General features: G+C 39.4%; 2 protein-coding genes across 2 annotated transcripts in view; one reads left to right on the forward strand and one right to left on the reverse strand.

Annotated features, from left to right (window-relative positions):
• Positions 1 to 796: 796 nt before the first annotated feature.
• slc6a4b (solute carrier family 6 member 4b) lies at positions 797 to 8,764 on the reverse strand. Its single transcript, XM_071899794.2, has 13 exons — positions 8,542 to 8,764; positions 7,413 to 7,547; positions 6,585 to 6,804; positions 6,302 to 6,440; positions 5,976 to 6,110; positions 5,117 to 5,220; positions 3,327 to 3,454; positions 3,110 to 3,222; positions 2,530 to 2,661; positions 2,183 to 2,282; positions 1,926 to 2,026; positions 1,076 to 1,243; positions 797 to 924 (listed from the first exon to the last, which is right to left on the reverse strand). The coding sequence occupies exons 1-13, from the start codon at positions 8,762 to 8,764 to the stop codon at positions 844 to 846; spliced, it is 1,779 nt and encodes a 592-aa protein (XP_071755895.1). The 3' UTR covers positions 797 to 843.
• A 5,483-nt stretch (positions 8,765 to 14,247) lies between these two features.
• Positions 14,248 to 15,422, forward strand: part of sgsm1a (small G protein signaling modulator 1a) — a 31,003-nt gene continuing 29,828 nt past the window's right edge. Inside the window, exons 1-2 of the mRNA XM_078285099.1 lie at positions 14,248 to 14,266; positions 14,396 to 14,439. Of these exons, the coding sequence (XP_078141225.1) occupies positions 14,248 to 14,266; positions 14,396 to 14,439 (63 nt within the window). The remainder of the gene's footprint in view (positions 14,267 to 14,395; positions 14,440 to 15,422) is intronic.

Below are 15,422 nucleotides of genomic sequence, written 5' to 3' on the forward strand. Positions count from 1 at the left end.
TTCAACTTATCACAAAAATACATTGGTGCTGGCAATACTTGGTGTGAAAAACACGAGCTGACATACTGTACAGTATGTTGGCTACTGAATTGATAGACAATCCATAAAACCCACTGAACAAACTTTTTTATCACATGAAATGACACGCAAACGCTGCTGTTAGTGCAACTCTTGTGTTTCCACTGTTGCTGTAGCTGAGCATGCAGAGCATTTCTGAAAGGTGACTGGTGATTCCATCTGCGTTTCCTTAATTCACACATAGTATACAGTAAAGACAGGAAGGAAAGTAATGACAGAAATTTGCAATAGCATAGCATATGAACTCATCTAGGACATCCCCATGCAATGGAAATTATGGGTTGGATTTGTATACATGTATTTATTTTCCTTGGCATAATGTTTTTGTGAAATTAACACAGCTGATTTAGGGAAGAGGTAGCCTAATTAATTTAAAGTAATTGCTACTGGTCCCATACCCACAGAAATGAAACACTTGAGAACAGCATTTGAAAGCTACTTGCCCTCCTGCAGATGTAGAGCTTCTATAGACACACACAGACCATCCAGGTACAGCTAAGTTATGAGTATTGCTACCAGTGTCTCTTTATTCCTCTTAGAATTACAGATTTAGCAGCTTTTACAATTTTGTGAGTGTTGACAGTGGAGAAAAATCAAATATCTATAGTAAAAGTCAATGTGGCTGACAAACAAAAATGCAATATACGTTCAGATTTGGTCACCAATAATTTAAAAATATGGTTTGAATGGGAATCTACAAGCAGGGGACGAGTGTGTACCCCAACAGCGTGCTTTTTCCACTGCTCCCCACCTCTCTTTATGTGTTTATGGAACGGGAGCCATGTTGAGGTTGTCTGTGTGCATGTCTGGCATGGTCCTCTCTGGTCTCAGACACACCGCCAGACGCTGAGGGAAACAAGACAGTCGGGGAAGGAGAGCAGTGGGAAATTCAGAACGAGGTGTGGAAGAAAGGAGATTTATCACATGTTGCTGAATCTCACGCCGTTTTGGGTACAATTTTCTGTCTCATCTGAGCTGTAGCATATGATCCACTGACCTGTTTGAGAGATCCAGGGGTCCACACCAGCTTGTAGACCATGTAGATAGGGATCCACATGAAGGATGAGAAGCCGATGATGTAGCCCACGGTGATGCTCCAGTCAGGATACTTGTAGTCAAACAGCGTGAGGGGGGGCGCTTTCAGCAGGGAGCTCACTATGATATACTGGGAATAGAGGGGAAGAACTGAGAAAGCAACCCTATATATTTCTGAAATCCCCCCTAGCATTTTGCCTTCATTTCCATAGGTGAATGTCAATTTTATCTTTATATGTAAGAAATTACTAACATTACGGCAAGGTAATATCAGCCACACTGACATACAGAATAGAAGAAATAATAAGGGAAATCACGCTATAACACTGCAAAATGTCAACAGCCAGAGAGATGGATGCAAAAGGCAGACAAGATATTTGGTTGCTGTATGTAGGTGAAGGAAACTGACATTTACACAAGTGTTATGCACTACGCATACTGCAGAGAAATACTTGAATAAGGCATTTGATGAAGAGAAGGGTTTAATGTATCACTGAAGGTCAGCTGTTAAGGCTCTACAGCCTTCAAAGGCCGCTGGCCCAGTCATCTTTGTCCTGTCTTTTGATCTTACACTGAGCATTCACCCATGTCATTTAGCCTGGCCTGGTACTGCCCATTGATCTCTAGATGACTTGAATGAGTGTAGCTTATTTGATCTTCTTTTTCAAAAGGGCTACACGCGGTAAACTATTGCCAATTCACTTGTATCATAACGAAACAGGTTATAAATACATTGTTGTACAATCTAAGTAAATGATATAAATGTAAAAGTTTAGATTCATTGGTTGATTGTTTAAATTTTTGCCTCTTACCGCGAGAAATGCTGGACTGATGGCGACCCAGCACACCTTCCAGAATAATCCAGGAGCGTTGCCCAGCATGGCTTGAATGTCACTGCTAAATCTTTTGATACCTGCAAGCGATTTCAAAGTTACTGAAAGCAAATGGCATATGAGATGATCTCACTTGTTTTTCTGAATTCTATAAGTTGGTCAGCCACCATTTTTTATCTCAGGGTCATCAATTTACATTAGAGATAAAAGAAACTGGATAATAATTTCTTGCTTACCATAGAACCAGGAAACAGCAATGGCCTCAAGGAAACCGACAGCGATAATGGAGCATCCTACTCCAAATTCCTCCAGCAGCTTCACCACATAGGCTCCACCCTGTTAATAGCCAATAACATATAAAATAGGTTAATAACACAAGTCATCATCATGGTTTTCCTCCATGAGAGCAACAGAATGCAGATCTCAGGATTGTAATTAGCAAGTTAACTACAAATAACACATTATGGACAGTATTATGGATCTATAGAACCACCTATAGCCTCACCAAGTGCTTGAAGGTGATCGTTTCAACTAATAAGGAGTTGATTGCGGTTAAAATTTTAAAAACATATCAGTTACTTACATTTGTGAGGGTGCTGAGAGAGCCCAGAAAGCAGACAACTACCAAGCCCAGAACAAAAAGTTCACGTCTGTGAGAGAAATAATCTGGGTATTCATCCAACACAGCAGTGATGATCGCCTCCAGACCGCCGAACTGAGACAAACAGCAAAGACATGTATTGTTGGAGAAACACAAGAATTTAAAATACACTATATACATGTTTCAATCTATAATAAGCAATTAAACTGATTTGGATAGAAGTAAATATGCACATTTCAGTAAAATTAACATCACAACAGCTCTGCATGTAGGCCCCATTTGCATATTTGGAGTTAATGAAAATAAATGAGACTAAAAGGTTTTATAGAAATGAAATGTAAGTGCAATAAATGCTGGAAAATAAGCAAACAAGCTACTTTTATGGTTAGTCTATATATTATTCATGCTACATCTACAAGGCCTAGAAGATTATTCAACTTGATCTGCGATGTAAGGGCTTGAGTAAACTGTTATACTTAGTTGTGTTATTTCATCGCTTTTTTAACATTATTTTTTATTGTTATAAAATATATTTTAAATGTTCAGCTTTCAAAGTTCGTACCGTGCTGTCAAGACCCAGGGTGATCATCATCACAAAAAAGATGATGGCAAAGAAGGTTGAGCCCATCATGTTGGCAATGGCTTCTGGGTACGTGATGAAGAGGAGACTCGGTCCTGAAAACATGAAAAGATTGAATATGAAGAGACTGGGGTGAATATTTGATCTGCGGTTTAGTCCTTCCATTTGATTATTTTCATTCTAAAACTCAGATCCTCACCTTTATCCCTGGCCACATCCTCTACCTCCACCTTCCTCATCTCTGCCATGTAGCCCAGCACCGTGAAGATTACAAACCCCGACACGAAGCTAGTCAGACAGTTCACTAAACTCGTCACGATGGCATCGCTGTTGAGGAAAAAAAAGGTAAATATAAGCCTTGTTCAAGCCAAGATGGTGTCTGACAAAGAGACAAAACTGATATCTGCAGGAGCCAATAATACTCATTCATATTGCTTGTGTTAAATCTAGTAGTGGTATTGGTAAATCTATCACCAAAGTCAATTCTGTCTTTGAATGTAATTTTTCATTTCTATCAGCGATACTACTTGTGTCTTGCTATTGTGAAAGGCGGTCAGTACCTCGCTGAACCACATCTGACCTTTGCTTAATTAGTTCCTTTGAATTCTCTCTTCAGCCTGATTTTCTGTGTGAGGCATGAGGATAATCCTGGCCAGCAACCATACACTTCCTGCAACAATACTAATGAAGTATACTCCACTGAAGGATGTGTGCTGTGTTCATTAGATTAATAAAACAAACAATCTCAATAGAAATGTGTCACACTGTAAACATTCATTCTCACAGGGTTTTATCTTAGTTTTTTTTAGCAGAATGCATTTATTGGAAGAAAAATTGTATCTATAAAATGTTTTACAGAAATGAAACAGCCGAATTCTAATCATAATATGAAGGGTTTCATGCAGAAACATCTATATCAATTTTGACCTTTAAATGTTACCTGATGTTCACTGCTAAAAATTGAATCAACACAAATAACTGCATCCTCTAATCTTCTACATTTTATGAAGAACAGAGCTCAAGATAGCTGATAACTTTGGCAATTTATTCAATAATATGTTTAACTTTCACACCCACAGTCATTTTGTCAGAGTAGGTGTCATATTTTTCAGATGGTGAATATCTCATTTTGGATTGAAACCCTTCATTTAGTGTCACAGTTGCTCCACTACTGAGTGTGTTTATGATTAATCTGATGTAATAACTATACAGTATGTGAACGTATGTGAAAGCTAAACATGATTTTTAAATATACTTTAAACTGTAAATGATTTGTTTGTACTGTTTGTAAACACTGGTGAAACATGGAACAATACTTATCCATAAGGAATCTGTGTATATACCCTAAAGTCACACATATTGAAAAACAACAGTATTTTCGCATTGATGAACATGTATTTTTGAAATGGTTTCTTTGAATATGTTTGTCAAATATGTTTGTCAAACCGTCAAAATACAGTTCCAAGGTTTTCACTGGACAGCAGGGCTCAGGTTCATTCATGATCTGTGTGTTCACTGACTTCTCAGTGTGTCATTTCCTCACGTCACTCTGCTCTACTAATTACATTAACCACAAACACCACTAGTCATACTGGGAGTCTAAAATTTAATTTCTCCTTCTGCGTTGCTTGGCATTCATGTCCACCATGTAGTATTCACCACTCCCTGCTCTAATAGCACTGACTCATCCATATTATCTTGTTTATTCAACACATCTACAGTAAATCCCATTGTTCCTGTTGGAGTTTCTACAGCCTACTATGTATAGAGTCATCAGTGTGACGGATACAGTATAAGCCTTAGATTTGAATGGGGGAGTGGACCCATGAATATTTATACAAAGGTTTCAGCCATTCATTCAGACCCTCTACCTCTATTTATTTACCTATATTTATGCCATATATGCAACATTCACGCAATTCAATGCATCATACTGTGGCTGATGTTTTCGTAGATGCCTATGGCTGGGCATGAAGGCTCAGTTCTTACCGATAGCAGTTGTTTGTGAAAGGATTGTAGCTGGAGAGGGCCAGGAGAACGCCGAACCCAGGCCCCAGAGAGAAGAATATCTGAGCCGCAGCATCTACCCACACCTGCAGAAGACAGAAAGACTCATTATACTATCTGGCCAGTGTCATTATTGCACATAATACCAGCCTCTGGCACTCTTTTGGTACATGTTTTGAGATATTCTGGGTTTTGAACTGAAAGGGAAGCATGATAGCATAAAAAAAACTCATTTCTTATACAAAAACACCAATTTCCTTCCAAGTCAAATCTACAAAATCTGTTTCTTTCTTTTCAACGATTCAGCAACAATGCACAAATAAATAAGAGCATCGTCAATGTTTTATTTTATTATTGGTGTAGCTCATTGTGGTCTGTGCCCCCAGTAACATTTGTGGAGCTGGAAAGTGCTGTGATAGCCATATAGAAATCGAGCTGCCACACAGCTGTACACAGAGAGATCTGAAGAGGAGCGTGCGTTCGGCAGAAAAAAGAAGAGGGAGCATTGGATATCGGTGAGTGAGATAGAAAGGGAGGCCTTTGTTAATGGGGAAAAAATCTAAACCAATTATGCATCTTATTATCCTGGTCTGTGGCTTATTTATGCATCTCATTTCATCTCATCCATATTCCCTGGAACCAAAGCACTCACACACGCTCAGCAAACAACTGCACCGAGCAGAGCAGAAAGCTGCGGACGGTTTAATAGACCTCCAGAAACCTAATTCAACAGGACAATTCTCAATGAACCAAACGTATGAGACAACTTGGCCATATTTTTCCTCCAAGAGACGGTTACATCCCGTCCTTGTGTGACGTAGACCGACTCTGTTCAACTCACACTGGTCTCGAGGAGCTTCCCCCACTGGGGTTTGAGGTAAAACACCACACCTCTCCAGGCGCCTGGTAGAGTGGCGCCACGGATCAGCAGGATGAACAGCACTACATAGGGCAAGGTGGCGGTCACCCACACTACCTGGCATAGAGAGAGAGAGAGAGAGAGAGAGAGAGAAAATGAGGAAGAGAATAAGAGAGAGAGAGGGGGGATGGCAGGCGGGAGATCATAGCTTTGTGATGAAAGTAAAGATGATATGAAATGCAATAATCCTCCTGGTTATGTGGGACGAAAACTATTATTATGGGTATAAAGCTTCGCTAGTGTGTTACCTTCCCGGAAGTTTTCACCCCCTTCCAGAGGCTGAAGTACACTATGGTGAAAATGAGAAAAAGGCAGAGCATCAGCTGCCAGCGAACGCCCCCGACGTTACGCAGCCCGGACGACTTGTGGATCTCAAGAACATTCCTCCTGTTGGGATAAAACACGTGAATCAGCAAGTTTTCATCACATAACAGAGTATTCCTCATACAAAACCATTAGATTACAATCTCTCTAAAGTCATTTTTATGTGATTTTTTTTTTTTTTTTTTACTTACACTTACATGCACTTACGTGTAAAATTCCTCTGCCGGAGACCTGGAGGAATTTGTCCAGGTGACGTTGTCCCTGCCAAAGTAGTTGGTGCAGTCGGGAGTGTTCCACACGTTGTCGCAGTTGGTCCAGGGCAAGATGCTGGAGAAAGAGGAGTAGAAGTAGAAGAGCGCCCAGGCGATGATGGTGTTGTAGTAGAAGGACACATACAGAGCGATGATGCAAATGGCATATCCTATACCTGAAAACAGGGCAGAAACACGGGTGAGGAGTAGAAAAGAGTAGAGTCATGTGAGTATCTGCAGTCTGTTGCTGTAACTGGAAAAAAAAACAGTGATCACATGGAATTACTGCTGAACAAGATCATAAGTGATTCTCATATTATGCTTGAACAGACTTTTTTCATTATGAAAATACAAACATGAACTTAATTTTAAACAAGTGGAAATAGTTAATCATGGTTGAACATATTATTCTTATAACACTATCTAAATTGCACTCTGTGAATTTAATAAAACGTGATTTAACATCATATTCGATTGATTTGAAGGCAAAGTATTGCAAAAGTAACTGAGGACATTCAGGTTAGTTAACCCTATTAATTATATTATTGGTACCAGTTCTAAGCAGGTTGGTAGTCTAATCCCCGACAGATTGCAATTTGAAAATTACCTTCTTGACGTTGATTAAGATACAATCACTGATAAATAATCCTAATAATTAATAATGATCAATTTGGGTTGTGGCCAGATTGACTGTCATCAAATACCAAAGTAACAATTTTATAATCAACTGAGGAGCGAAGATTCGGGCAGATTAGGGTTTGAGCAGCAAGGTGAGAGGCCTTACCTTTGAAGATGGGACAGATGTGTTTCCATATGGAAATGGCTCCAGTCCTGTGGAACTGTCCCAGTGCCAGCTCCATGTAGAAGAGCGGGACGCCACCAAAGATGGCCATCAAAATGTAGGGAATAAGAAAAGCCCCTGCACAGAGATGCATGGGGGTACAGATTACGTCATCAAGGTCAAACAAAGGGCTTTTTCAATAAGGTCATGCAGACTTGGTAGCACTGTCACATGCAAAATGACTGTTACACTGAGGAAACTCATGCTAAGGGTAAAGACTTTTACACTTTTGGCTTGGTTGGAATTTGAATCACAAGACTAAATCAAACTTTCTCACTGTCTTCCTTTTCAGATCATCTTATTATGCTGCTCTGCATGTTTACATTATGTAATATGTTTCAGATCACAACTCTGGTAGGGGCTTTACAAGAATCAAAATTGTATTTATTTAGCCATGAATATGGTTAAGACATAAGCTTTTATGACATAAAGGCTCTGTAAAAATCCCAAACAAATTTAAGAGGTAGGCTATTTTTGGACATGCTTTTTTAAGACTTTTTTTCCCTGACAAAAATCTGAAAAGAAAATCTGTATTATGTGAAAGAAGTGACGAAAACACAGCTAGGGCCAATTCTAAACACAATATTTTAAGTAATTTAATCATTTGTGTGTGAAATACAAATGAATAGGTTTTCATTAAGTATGGGAACATTTATTTCTACCTTGGCTGGATAGGCAATTGTGACACTTCTGTACGGTGTATACCAATAGAAAATGACCAAATAATACACAAAATAGATGCGTATCGTATACAAAGTATAAAAACTTTTTAGTGGCTCTCGGTGTTTGGGCTTGAGAGGCGCAGTTCAGCACCATGGACAGTTTCCACTGCCAGATGCGTAGCTTGTGCCTACTTTCTGATTTAGTAATAAAGATCATTTAAAGCACAAATTATAGATTTCATTGGCTAAGTTACATAGCCTATATTTGAAGGTCTATTACAATATCCCAATTTGTATGCCTAGCAGGCCTACATTTAATAAGAGCTTGTGTCTAAGCAGTTTTATAAATTACAACTCATTAAAGGTAGGCTAAGTTAAATGGCCTGATTCAATATTTCCAAAACTCTTACCGCCACCGTTTTGATAACATATGTACGGAAACCTCCAAACGTTTCCCAGGTCCACCGCAAAGCCAATGACAGATAAGAGAAAATCCATCTTTTTGCTCCATTTGTCTCTGGAGTCCGTCTGTGTGATGACCGGCACCGGGACAGCGTTGGTGTTGTAGCCGGGGTTCGGGGAGCCGTGGGCGGTCAGACTCCCCGCCATGACCGCTGAGTCCTGTCGGGGCATGGCTGGACTCTGAAAAGTCAGTCAAAGTAGCAGCTTCACAGGGAGAGGAGGTTTCTCCTATAACGATGACAGGTCCGAGTGGGAGGAGTTGGGGAAGGAGGCACCGGCTCGATGCAGCTGACACTTGGGGATTGTACCTGTTCGTGGAGGCTTCAGAGAGACATCAGTGCGTCCTCTTCTGAGGCTCGTTTTGCAGTGACTGGTTTTCAACTAAAAAGCTCAACTGGTTTACAGATGCCCCAAATCGATGATGTTATGGCTGCTCAATAATAGAGACCACTTTCTAGTACTCAAGTGGTTTTTGTAGCGTATTGAATGCATTTAGGCTACCTCAGGACAAAGCCTATAGGCTATATCTGGTTTAGATTGACATATTTTGCAGATTATTAAAGGTGGTTTATTCTTCTTACATTTGTTTGTAAATTTATTAAAATTGTATGCTTGTGGCAAAATGATTTCCCCCTGGGGATTAGGCTACTGAAATATAATTTCATTCACATTTAGGCAACAGGTTATCCAGCAAATGAAATATAAGCAAGTAAATGTTGAACTTAAACAGTGCTTGACCTGTATGAAGATTCAATACTTCTATCTCAGCACTGTAACTGATTATCATCCTTCAATGACAATGAATATGCATATGAATTGCTCAAAGCTTTCACAGTCCTTCGGTTTGCTGAAACCAACCATTAAATCACATTGATACTTGACACAGTTATGACATTTACCAGATTTATTTGATTTTGACTAAGGTTTGAATATGATTGTTATTCAGTTTAAAGTCTTTTTCAATAGGAAATCATTTTCCAAGATCTTTTCAAGATAACATTTAGTGACAGTATTACAAAACATCTGAAGAATGGTTATTTGGATAATATAATTTTTCTGCTTAAGATATTCATATAAATGGTGTGGCCCTAGATTCAATAAGAGAAGCCATTATCACCTGAGTAGCTGCACAAATTAGATTTTTTGAAAAACAGCTTCTACATGCTACCTAGCTTCTAAATGTTAGACTGGCCTCTAACACTCTTATTTTCAGGGACTATCTGAAGTTTTCCATGACATTTTATAGAATTTCTCATTTTACATTTATATTTTTCATGACTGGAAAACTAGTCATCATATTTCCAGGTATCCAGGATGTGTTATGATGCTGATCAACCCAACATGCAGGCAGTTCATTTGAACTTTCAAAAGTTTGACAGCTATAAATAGCATCTTGAGCCATCTTGACTTCCTGATCCTATGTTAATATAGTTTGGTGAAGACATTGAATAGAATCTCTGTGGCATAACTGCACTCATTAGGAAAACTTAATAAAATGACTTTGTAATCAAATCCACCGCTTTTAGCACTGACCAGTTTAAAAAGGCTGCTAACTAGATATTCAGAGAGCAGCAGTCACGCAGGTCAATGAGTGGAGAGTGCATCAAATGAAGTTAGTTTGGGAAATGGATATGACAATGAGATAGGGCATGAGATATCCAGCGCCATCATGAAATTGTCACTTAAAAGCCGAATGGCAGCCAAACTGTCTGGCCTTTCTGCAGCATCGTCACGACCTGCAGGCTGGCTCAGGCTACTGAAGGTGGAAAACTGTGAAAAGCAGCTCCTTTGCTTCATATCTATTACTTCAATAAATTTCACTTTTTGGTAGCATTGAAACAGTGAGAAGACCTTCCACTTTTCTTCATTTGATTGCTGTGTTTGTCTGCATGTGAACTCTGACACATCAGCACTTTATAGAGGTAGAGCACTTTAGGATATGGCAATACAACTGTTTTTATTATGTTTTAGGACTTTTTATTGTTTTTTTTAAAAAATTCTCCATTGTTTTCCATTGTATTTTATGTATTTTATGTTTTGGTAACACTTTACAATAAGGGTACATTAATTAAGGGTTAGTTAATGCTTAATAAGGGTTAGTTAATGCTTAATAAACATTAACTAACCCTTAATTAACAGTTAACTAATGTGTCTGGTAATAATTTACGAATGGTGTTCATGTTAACTAAGGTATTAATTTATACATTATTTAATAGTTTATAAAGATGACTATTAAATAATGTATAAATTAATACCTTAGTGCTTATTAAGCATTAACTAACCCTTAATTAATGTACCCTTATTGTAAAGTGTTACCTATGTTTTTTATGTGTATGGTCCATCATCTTAAGAGTTGCACTGAGGCAAATTCCTATCAACTTTGTTGACAAGGCAATAAATTATTGAATCTTGAATCTTGAAACAAGAAGTTGTTGAATACCAGTTCTATTTGAAGGTCTCCTCACAAACCCAGTGTCAGAACCATAGATAGATACAGTAGATAGATAGATAGATAGATAGATAGATAGATAGATAGATAGATAGATAGATAGATAGATAGATAGATAGATGACTTGAAGAGGTTTTTTTTCAGTTCAGATCTCATCAGATTCAAGCTTCCTTCTCACTGCCGGAGCTGGGACAGAGAAGGGTAAACAATCAGCCAGTGGTTGCTCAGCCAAGGGCCGGGGCCCCCGAGGGTCGAAGCATGGCAGCAAACTATACAGCACTGGCCTTCTGTAACACACAATCCTGTCAATGTGCATTGGCACACATGGGCAGAAGAACATCAGACTGACAGGACCTTCAATCACATGCCCTGCTGCCTATTAGAGCATGTCGACTCTAATCACACATGGACATGTGCATGTTGGCCCTGCCCAGGGATTTTGCTGACAGTCTCCACACCCACAGTCAAACAGATATGGATATGACACAGCATTGTTATTTCTAATCTTGTTGTTGATTTGATTTGGTTTTGTTTGCAACTGTTGTCATTCATTGTCAATATGAGAATTATCAATATTCTTCCATCTTTCTGTCGTCCTTGTTTGTTGCCCCTCTTTTATATCGCTCTATTGTCTCCTGAGAATAAATGTAAATAAATGTTCCTTTCCTCTTCAGTAGAGCCTCTGTTATTCATGATGTTCTCATGTGCCTCATTGTGATTCAAACGAATGACCAGCGTCTTATTTCCCTGAGTGGGGATTTTCTGGTCCTGGTTACCTTGGGCTCACAGTGAATTAGAGGCAGGTGAGAGCATCACTTGACATAGCCACGGCTATGTGTGCAGATTATTGATTTGACCCTTGGCAAATAAACGCTGCTGTGCGTTGTTCCTTGTGCTGCGCCGAGCATCGAGCTGACATAATGACACATTCTGTAGGTTTCCCTTTGACAAGTAAGTCAAGGCAAGCTGGTGCGATGTGTACTCAGGCAGAAGTCCTGGCATGGCATTTAACAAGGCCGACTATTACGTTATCTAAAGCCACAGCAAGGTGTGAGTCATGCCAGGAAGGGAATCCCAGGTTGAAGAGGATGTTTGTGAGGAAGAGAGAGAGAGAGAGAGAGAGAGAGAGAGAGAGAGAGAGAGAGAGAGAAGAGACACAGCTACCATGAAGAGGGCTTTCTCTATTCCACATAAGAATAGAAGAATAGAAGAGGTGAGCTTGAGAAACAGTACTGAGTGGCAGTGACTCAGACATGGACACATTGAGTGCAACTCTTCATTTCCAGTTGCTTCTGCAGAAATTAGAATATCCCAGAAGCTGAGTTATTTAAAATTTCAAGTGCCCGTGTATTGCAGTAAATCAGTGCAGTAGAATGGCACAGATCATCAGAAGAGAAATGGAAGATTAGAGTGTGATTATAGGACTCATGTATCCAACCTGACGTGCACATCTTGAGAGGTGCAGCCGGGGATTTAGTGGATGACGGTGTTGAAACCAAGAAGGGAGCTTGAGGGCGCCTGGCACTGCTCCTCTCATCCTTCTTCCACTACTGTCATCCTGTGTTACCAGTCCATCCTTTCACCACCTGATCTACCTGACAGCTCTGTCCTGCAGGCAGGACTGCAGTCATGGCCTGGGGAACCTGCACACTCCAATGGGCTGAAGCCTACCTACTCCTTGTTTTCATATTTTGACCCAGAAAATGGTTTGGTTTTAAAGTGTCGTCACTGATAGACCAATAAGTGTGCACAATACTATGAGATGGCAAGACAAATGTATTTTTTTATTTAAATAAAAACAGTAAATTCCTAATCCATATGTGCCTGAAAGTAGATTTGTTCCTCAATGTTGCCTATTTTGGGAGTCTTGAGCACCATAAATGACACTGTCGCCATCTTCTGGACAATATGAGAACTAGTTCTTAGTTGTTTGTGAAAATTATTGAAGCGAATTGGAGGAATTAATAGACCCTTGTATAATAAAAAGTTAAAATGGCTTTATAGAATAAGTTATTTGGCACATGTATACATTTTACTTAAACAAATGTATTGAAGTAAATCTTTCAAATGACTGTACGTATCAAAATAAATGTGTTTGTTCAATATTTTAATGTATGGAAGCAGTTTACCTAGGTCTCCTATAAGTTAAACAGAGGGGGTTGGTGCTCTTGTTATGCTCACTTTCATTGCTTGCCCTGAAACTTGACCTATATGTCCTATGTTTTGAAAACAAAGTGTTTTTCTTCAATGCGACTAGCAATAGCAAGTGTTCAATAAATGGCCTGGAGGGTCGTATTTGAAGCAGTGGAGTAAAGTGCATCCAAACTGTAGTAAAGTACAGTACTTAAATACCCCAATGGATGTGAATCTTCATAAATTTGGCCTTGGATTACAGGCATCAAGAGCCTGATAAAATGGTTGATTGTCATAACAGGAGACAGATTATGCAGACAAAAAGCAACGCAATGCATGAATAGACGATGCTACTGAATGATTTGACCAAATCACACAAATCCCATTCATGCGACGTTAATTCTGGACTCAACCTGCTGTAACTGCAGTCGACAGGATTATCTATAAATCCATGTGGTTTGCAGGTATCTGCATCATGAGATTTTGCCGGCCGAACAGTTTGTTCATATCTTGACCACAAGATGGCATGAAGATTAAACGTTTGTTTGATTGGGGAACTGTAGTAACAGGGAGGAAACAGGGAGAACCTGTTTATGTTATGTGGTTTGTTTCGTAGTGTAATTTATCCAGGATATCATTTAACCTTCTCTCAACACTAGTCTTAATCAAACAAACTGATTAGGATATGTAAGGCCTTGAGCCAAATTGTGTAATAATAAAATAAATAATATATAATAAATAATGTTTAATTTCAAGTTAATCGCAGTCAGTTCTATATTTTTCATGTATATATCATGGTGAGTTAGCTGGTGAAATAGCCTAATAATAATAGCATAAGGCTTGTCGTGCTTTGAATATTAAGCTATCCTATTATTGCCTGGGCTTTTCCAGTGGCCAGGCAGTAACCACACTACGGGGAAGTGGCTTCCCCCGTTTTGCGTGTCGCTTTAAGAGGCGTGTGTGAGGAGGAGGGGGAGGAGGAGGAGGAGGAGCGGTGAGCCACATCGCTCTGTACAACCAGCAGCATTCAGCTGATGGGAGGGGTAGAGCTGGCAGACAGGAGACTGAATCCATGGCAACAACAATGGCAGGTGGGTGAAAAAAAATCAGATAATGAAAATATCTTAATCCAATTTTCATTACATTTGTGGATGTGATGCATGGTAAGTTCCTGTAATGTGTAAAATGCTCAGTATGGGACTGTTTCTGCTGTGTTTTAGAAGCCGAGACGCGTCAGAGACTGCTGCGCACCGTCAAGAAGGAGGTGGGTGTTTTCAGCTCAGCAATTACCGAATCGGAAAAACAAACATATTGGTTTGCCAGTGCATAAAGATTTATAGTTTCCCCCCTGCATACAAGGAGACCTTTCGCTCTCAGATGATTCCCGTGTTTTTGTCACATTGACTTGTCGGATAGTTCAGTGACTGTGTCCACGCTGCATGTTAAGTGTGCTTTCTTTTCCTCATGATGACACTGAGAACAGATGGGGTTTGATGCCCCTGGGTATCAGAACCTCTTTTTGGGGTTAGACAACTTTTAGCCTAAATCGTCTTTATTGTGATACTAATAGTAGTCAATCAATTGCAATTAAGTGTGTTTGCAAAAAAAAAAAAAAAATCCATTATCTCATATTCAGGGGCAACTGTTTGAATGAAATATAGGGCTCCTCGTATAGGAGTTGGTATTGGTGGGGTGGAGAGCTCAGTATGCTGGAAACAGATTGTCTGTAGCCAGGCTCTCCTCTTCAAACCATCAGCCTTCTGCCAAACCATTTGGTGGTTTCGGAAGAACAGATAATGTGTGTGTGAGTGTGTGTGTGTGTGTGTGTGTGTGTGTGTGTGTGTGTGTGTGTTTTACCCACATCAACCTCACATAAAGCAGTTGGCAAATATGTGAGCAGTTATGGTATAGCTGGTTTCTAATACTGTAGTGCCGCTCACCAGAAGATAAGATAAGATAGCACTTTATTAATCTCCTTGGGGAAATAGAATAGAAAGAATAATTAGAGTTACTACAATAAAACAAGATCAGAAGTCAACAGAGATCAAATGGAGCCCTTGTCACCTTTTAGTTTTTGCTGACTGCCAAACTGATTAGAGAAAAGCTTTCTTTCAGAGCCATTTATCCTGATGAATCTCAACAGAGTTCTGCTTTACAGAAAGATTACCCCAGACCAACTGTTCTTTGCTCCCACATATTGGCTAAATAGGATAGGATAACATCGAAAAGCATATCAAATTACTGTCT

The sequence above is a fragment of the Centroberyx gerrardi genome, chromosome 8 (genome assembly GCF_048128805.1).
Source record: "Centroberyx gerrardi isolate f3 chromosome 8, fCenGer3.hap1.cur.20231027, whole genome shotgun sequence".
Lineage (NCBI taxonomy): Eukaryota > Metazoa > Chordata > Actinopteri > Beryciformes > Berycidae > Centroberyx > Centroberyx gerrardi.